This window comes from Petaurus breviceps, unplaced genomic scaffold (genome assembly GCF_028583685.1).
Source record: "Petaurus breviceps papuanus isolate PSGF00001 unplaced genomic scaffold, PetGlider_PUasm1.0 688, whole genome shotgun sequence".
NCBI classification, from domain to species: domain Eukaryota; kingdom Metazoa; phylum Chordata; class Mammalia; order Diprotodontia; family Petauridae; genus Petaurus; species Petaurus breviceps.
In genome coordinates, this window is record NW_027186457.1 from 23,609,252 (window position 1) to 23,616,745 (window position 7,494).

General features: G+C 41.2%; 1 protein-coding gene across 2 annotated transcripts in view; it reads right to left on the reverse strand.

The window, feature by feature from the left end:
* Positions 1 to 136: 136 nt before the first annotated feature.
* Positions 137 to 7,494, reverse strand: part of RFC4 (replication factor C subunit 4) — a 12,441-nt gene continuing 5,083 nt past the window's right edge. Inside the window, exons 4-10 of one of the 2 annotated variants that reach the window (XM_069104782.1) lie at positions 6,849 to 6,968; positions 3,607 to 3,750; positions 3,261 to 3,381; positions 2,191 to 2,316; positions 559 to 639; positions 363 to 479; positions 137 to 277 (exon numbers count right to left, since the gene is read on the reverse strand). In XM_069104782.1, the coding sequence (XP_068960883.1) occupies positions 191 to 277; positions 363 to 479; positions 559 to 639; positions 2,191 to 2,316; positions 3,261 to 3,381; positions 3,607 to 3,750; positions 6,849 to 6,968 (796 nt within the window). In that variant the 3' untranslated portion in view covers positions 137 to 190. The remainder of the gene's footprint in view (positions 278 to 362; positions 480 to 558; positions 640 to 2,190; positions 2,317 to 3,260; positions 3,382 to 3,606; positions 3,751 to 6,848; positions 6,969 to 7,494) is intronic. The other variant, XM_069104783.1, reaches the window with a different exon arrangement.

Genomic DNA, 7,494 nt, shown 5'->3' on the forward strand with positions numbered 1-7,494 from the left:
GTGGGTTGAGAAAGATGAGCATGGATGGTGTGGTCAGTCCTTTAAAAATGACCTCCCTGCTTATTTAGGGAGACGCCCCTCCCCATAAGTAAACTAGGAGAGCAATCCTAAAAATGTAAGTAAGGGAAAGCAAACATTTTACATATACATCCAAACTTTATTGCCAATAAAATTTACAGAAGTTTTCAATTCACATTAACTGCTGCATCACTGTAGCACAGAGACTGATTAACTGTAAATGTTCATCGGCGCCATCAGCTAGGCATTTGTCTACTTCCTGAAAGGCAAGAAAAAAGTGTTAACTTTCCTTTAAAAACTTTAGGTCTACCCATATTTAGAAGCACTTAATTACATTTACTTACTGCTAGTTTCTCTGTGATGATGGACTTCTGCTTATCAGTGAGGTCATCTTTTTCCACCACCACATCATGGAGTTGGTTTATAAGCTGAGTTGCAGCATATCCCTCATCAATTAAATTCTATTAGAGGCATAGAAAGGTTAGTTCTCCCCCCAAAATTCTTAGCATTTGTACCAGGCACATGAAAAAGGAAACAAACCTTAACAAAAGCTTCCAGTTTTTCAAAAGAACCACTCTGACAGGAGGTGAATATGCCATTAATTGTTTCTGTAGGTACCACCTAGGAAGGAAAATAGGGTCAATCAAGTGAACTTGCCCATTGCAGCAATACTTTAGCAGCCTACAGAAGTGGGTTCTACTTTATAAATACATCTAAGTGTATTTTAAAACTAAAACTATATTTTTCTGGTCCTGCTTGTGTTCAGACTTGTGTTCAGTTTATTGTGCTACATACAGTGGAAGCTGCTGGTCTAACCCTAATTTTCAATTCAGAACAACTTCTAACTCCTCTCCTTCCAGGATGCTTAGACTTTTAAGATGCTTAATGGGGACAACACTATCATAAAATACTTCATTTCCTGACAATGCATCTTTGCAAATTCTCTAGTCAGTCCCAACCCCTAGAATGACACTGGTACTAATTACACTTTAGTTAGGATGAAAACTTCTCTTAAAGCTGATTTACACACACATATACTGAGCCAGGTGTGAAATTACCTACCTTAATCACTGTGTGTTTTTAACTGTTCTAAGTTGTGAGGTGGCAACTCCGCTATATGATTGTGAGTAAATGGCTATAGCCTTTACAAATGATTGCTGGCTCTGTTGATCTAACCCACTGAGAGAAGCATGGAGCCAGGACTCTGAATGTGGCTTGGCTGATCTCCTAACCCACTGAGAGAAGCATGGAGCCAGGACTCTGAATGTGGCTTGGCTCGGGGAGAGACAGCGTCTTCTGGAGAAGGCAGCCTTGGTGTGGGGCACCCCTCTCTGTTTTAGTTTCCTTACACCTCCTCCGGAGATCTTCACAACAGTGAGGACTAGCATCAAATGAGCAATCACACCTTCAAAGGCATTACTGCTGGCAACAACAAAGTGACGAGGATGTCATGTAGGTCTGGAGACTTATTCAACTAAGCTATGCAGGAAGTGGTTCCTTATACTGTACTGGAAGCTATACAGACTTAAGCAAAGACTGACAACCATCCAAGAGTGAATGGGTTACCTATGCCAGGTCCTGTTGCCCTCCTGGACTGGGGTGCTTTCAAGGCAGTTATTGCGCTTGAATATATCCCTTTCCTTTCAGGGACTCCCTTGATCCAGGCATGGGCAGGGTGTGTCTGAGATGAGGATGATACCTTAAAACACTTAGCTGAAAAGGTGCTCTACTCTGCCCTTGGCCAAAGGCTGAGCCCATCTATCATCAGGGCTCTTCTTCCTCTGCCTTGATTTTTTTGGGGGTGGGGGGGCAGTGGGAGTGGGACAGAGCAGCCCCAAGGCAGCTGCCCATGCACAGCAGGAGGAGAGCTTATGTGCCTGCAGTTTTTAGCAGATAGGGTGAATACAATCGTGGGGTATCCCTCTACATCTGTCATTTACCTAATGCTATTCCTCTGAGACATGGGCCCTGCCTCCTGTTGGCTGCAGTTCAGCAGAATCACCAGCAGCCAGAGAGAGTTTCTCTGTATACAACAACAGTAACATCATTCAGAGGAAAGTTCCTTCCCCAGTATTTTCTACTACCCACAAAAAAAGGGCAAACTACAGTAAGGGCCCTGAGAATATATAAACAACAGACTGAAAAGAACTGAGAACATGCCAGCGCTCCTACCCCAGCAATCTCTGTGATCACCTTCTCTGTGACTTCTTGCCCACCTGTCAATCGAGTGGCACTTTGAAGAAATGTGATGGCTTTTCGCAGGTCTCCTTCTGACACTTTTACAAGGTAAGATATTCCCTAAAAAAGGGAAAAACAAAGATGTTCTCAGGACAAGCAACCTTGGCAAATACCAAGCCCAAACATCCAGACTAAGATTCATCCATACAGAAAAAGCTACAGCCTTGAAATTTCAATTCCTAAACATTTTCTCATTTTCCTGCTACCTTAGTATTGTTTTGTAGATACTTGTTTACCCGTGAAATAATGAGGGGAGAAAATCCAATCACAGCATAAGTGTGAATGGAGCAGGTGAGTGCAAAGGTGTGAGCAGCCTGGCCTGAGAGCTCAATTCACAGCAGGGAGATGGAAGAAATCCTTCCTGAACTCTTAAGTCATTCTCTATCTAAATTAAAAAGAGGTTGCTCTTGCTCAGCTGTGTCCGACTGTGACCCTACAGACCACAACATCCATGGTTTTTTCTTGGCAAAGATAGGAGAGTGGGTTTGCCATTTCTCCAGCGGATTAAGACAAACAGAAGTGTCTGTTCACGAAGCTAGTGAGTGTCTGAGGCTGGATTTGAACTCGAGTCTTCCTGACTCGAGGCCCAGAGCTCTATCCAATGAGCCACCTCACTGTCTAGGTAGAGCCAGACATAAAAAAGAAACTTGAATCCTGTTACAAAAGTCTAGGGACTACAGGATTTTTCTCTTTAATAGAGTGTCAGTACATCAAGTAGGCCAATAACCAGGAGGAAGAAAGCACTCGAGAGCAACCCCATTCAGATGGTCAGTCTTCAACTCCTGCTCCATAATGAGCTAATAACCTAAGTAATTCTTACTTAATAAGAGCAGAGGAAACTCCACAGCAACCCTGTGACATCGATAAGTATCCTCTGTGTTCCAGCTACTGCCAAATGACCTGATCTCCATCTGCAGGATGGGCTACTAAAGGCAAATCAGGCATTTCAGCTTTCACAGCTTCTTCCAATAACACACAGAGCAATTAAGTCACAGTCACCCTACCTCATTACTGATTTTCACATTTTCCTTCTCAGAGATGTCTAGTAATCTTTGATGTTGAATTTTATCTGACAAAGGCTTGAAGCGGAATTTGGAACATCGAGAGGTTAAGGGCTCAATTATCCTGTAAGAAAAAAAGGGATCAGGTTGAAAAAGTGGTGACTGTCTACAGATAATTTCTCAGAATGTGGGTTTATCAAGAACAGGTTAAGCCCTCAGCTAAGAAGAAATCCCACAGCACATCAGCAACCTGACTGTCTCCAAAAGTTGTTTTGCTTGTTCTTTAACTTGGTTATCAAGGAAGGCTGTGACCAAATTCTCCTGCCTAGAAGAAAGGGAGCACACATACCGACTCACGTAATTGCAGATGAGGCAGAATCGAGTTGTTTTGGACTCTTTCTCCATTGTACGTCTTAAAGCGGCTTGGGCTGCAGAGGTCATAGAGTCAGCTTCATCCAGAATTACAATCTTAAAAGGAGGACATGGCTTTCCACTATATCAAAAAGAAGACATTAACAGTAAACTAGAGATACTTCTCACAATGTAAAGCAACCCTGAGTCCTGAGCACTGTGCTGAAAGCATTCGTCCAAGCAACTGCTAGCAAAATTGACTTCAGGAAGATGAACACACACTGGCCATTGATTTGCCTTTAAAATATCCCCCCACCCCTACCCCAAATCTGTAAGATTTTTAAAAAATCTATTTTGCTATGAAATTAAGATATTTCCAGATATCAAAAAATTAAACTCTTGACTCACTGTGATACCCAAGGGCAAAAGAAGTTGGAGGGCTTTTCTAATTCTTTTTTTTTTTTTTTTGCCTTTTGGAGGGCAATTTTGGGGTTAAGTAACTTGCCCAAGGTTACACGGCTAGTATTTTTGTGTGGGTGTTAAGTGTCTCAGGCTGGAACCGAACTCCTGTCCTCCCAACTCCAGGGCCAGCGCTTTACTCACTACGCCACCTAGCCGCCCCAAGGGCTTTTCTAATTCATGCCTAACAGTAATCAGAAGTAAAAGCCTCATTTCCCAAATAAGAGAATTGACTAAAATTTATAAGAATACAAGTCAAAGGGAAGTTTTCAGATGAAGAAATTAAAGCTATCTAGAGCCATATGAAAAAATGCTCTCAATCACTACTGATTAGAGAAATGCAAATTAAAACAATTCTAAGGTATCACCTCACACATATCAGATTGGCTAATATGACAGAAAAGGAAGATGATGGGTGTTGGAGAAGATGTTGGAAATGGACTGTTGGTGGAGTTGTGAACTAATCCAATCATTCTGGAGAGCTATTTGGAACTATGCCCATAGAGCTATAAAATTGTGCACATGCTTTTCATGGAATCCTAATAAAAGTGCCACCAGCCCCATTATTCTAACTTCTTTATGGGTCTCACTGAACAGCAGGCATGCCCCAATTCAACCACACAATCTGGCGTTAACCACACCATAGGCCCCCCTGAGGAGCAGGCCCACTGTCCCTACTAGTCAGAACCATTCCTCATATTTCTCACAGACACAACAGGTGTGTCCATGCACTCAATCACAACCACACCCATCTAGTCTCAGACAGGACCACAATAGCCAGCCAATCAGAAAAGGGAACCACCAGGCTGCCTGAGCAGGAGGTGGAGCCCGAGCCCCAAAACAATAGAAGGGACTTTTCCTAAGTAGGCACCTGTACAGTAACAGCAAAAGCTGTACTCTAGGTGAACTTTATGACATAGAGAGGCTTATTATAATATCACTGTCATATAGTAATGCAGGTCCCCTCCGCCATTTTGGGCTTTTCTGTATACATTATGGGCAATTGCATAAGCAGTTTCACTGAGGCTGAGACCGCACCCCTATTACCTAATCTCTTGACAGCCCCCCCCTTCCTTTTTAAAATTCATAATTTCTGTTATGTAATTGCCTGTCTTATCTTACCGAAGTTGCCGGTTCCTCTTGGAACCCAGCCCACTTCCTGAGAGGCATTACCCCCAATCCCCCAATAAATGCCTTTACTTGGATTGGAGATAGTCTGAGTATGAATTCTTTTGAAATAACCCCCACATCACATCATGAAACAACAATACTCTGACCCAGCAATACCACTCTGTATCCCTAGGAAAAAGAGGATGGTGGGCTATTCTAATTTAATTCATGCCTAAAGCAATCAGAAGTAAAGGCCTCAGTTCTCAAATATAAGAGAACTGACCTGAACTTTTAAGAATAAAAATCATTTCCCAATTCACAAATGGTCAAATGGTATGAACAGGAGGTTTTTAGACAAAGAAATCAAAATTATTTATAGTCATATCAAAAAATGCTCTAAATAACTATTGATTTAAGAAATGCAAATTAAAACTCTGAGGTACCACCAATTAGTTAATATGACAAAAAAGGAAAATGATAAATATTGGAGGGGATGTGGGAAAACTGGGACAGTAAAGCACTACTGGTGGAGTTGTGAAATGATCCAACCATTCTGGAGAACAATTTGGAGCTATGGCCAGAAGGGCTATAAACTGATATATATCCTTTGATTTAGCAATACCACTACTAGGTCTGTATGTATCCCAAAGAAATCTTTTAAAAGGGGCGAGGGAGGAAGAGAAGAACCTATTTGTGGTGGCTAAGAATTGGAAATTTCGAGGATGCCCATCAATTGGGGAATGGCTAAACAAGTTGTGATATATGACTGTAATGGAATATTATTGTGCTATAAGTGAAAAGCAGGATGATATCAGAAAAAACTTGGAAAGACTTATATAAACTGATGCAAAGTGAAGAGCCAAGAGAACATTGTACACAGTAACAGCAACATCTTAAGATGAATTGTAAATGACTTAGCTGTTCTCAGCAGTACAATGATCCAAGGCAAGCCCAAAAGATTCATAATGAAATGCTATCCTTATTTGGAAAAAACTGATACAGTCTGAAGCATGTTTTCTCCTTTTTTTTTTTTCAAAGCAATCGGGGTTAAGTAACTTGCTCAAGGTTACATGGCCAGGTATTTCTGGGTGGGTGCTAAGTGTCTGAGCCCGGGATTCAATCTCCAGGTCATGCCAACACTGGAGCCGATGCTCTTACTTGCTGTGCTACCTGGCCACCCCTAACATGTTTTCTCTTGTGTGTGCACACAAAACAACTGATATGGAAATGTTTTACATGATTGCTATAACCTCTATCAGATTACTTACCATTTTTGGGAGAAGGGTGGGGGGGGACAGCATTTGGAACTCAAACAAATAAAAACAATGGATGTTAAAAATTGTTTTATGTGTAAGTGGGGGAAAATAAAATATTTAAAACAAAAGCAATCAGAAGTTTAAAGGTATGTGGAAGAATAAGGTGATCCTTGCCCCTTTCACCTGAACTTCCAAGTCCTATCCTCACCAATATCAATCTCTGAAAAATAGTAACAAAAATCTCTATGAGTGAAAAAGACACTGAATGACCACCTAAATTTAAGTTTAAACTGTACAAAAATGGGATTCAAAATTAGAAAAGATTCATTAATCTTGGTATATTATATTTAGAACAAAAGAGTATTTTAGGCAGACTGTGACCTGTCATAGAGAAGGAAAAACTTGGCTTACTTACTCTGATCGACTTCCTGACACAGTTAATTGAGCAAACGTCTTTACTTTCTCCCGAATAACTTGTATTCCACGTTCATCTGATGCATTTAATTCAAGAACTCTTTGTCGGAAAAGCTCAGGTCTGTAATATGAAGAAAATTAAGGATCATGTGCCATTATTCCACTTAGCCCATTTCTTTATATTTTCATGTTTTGTGACAGTTTAATAAAACTATACCTAGTGAATAACATTTTGGAGGGGAGGCAATTGGGGTTAAGTGACTTGCCCAAGGTCACACAGCTAATAATTGTTGAGTCCAGACTTGAACTCATATCCTCCTGACTCCAGGGCTGGTATTCTCTCCATTGTGCCACCTGGTTGCCCCACAAATAATAGTTTTAACAAAAAAGGCAAACCCAGATCATTGGAGCTGGAAGTGACCTTGGAGATTACTTAATCTGATCATTATATTTTAGATGACCTGAGGAGGTCCAATGCCTCCCCTAAGGTTACCCATAAACAGTAGCTGAAGTGGGACTAGAATGCAGACCTCCAAGATCTTCCCAAACTGTTTCTTTCCAGTGTCCCTATAATGGTTCTCATTAGATAGTAAACACCACCACACACACACACACACACACACACACACACACACACACACACACAC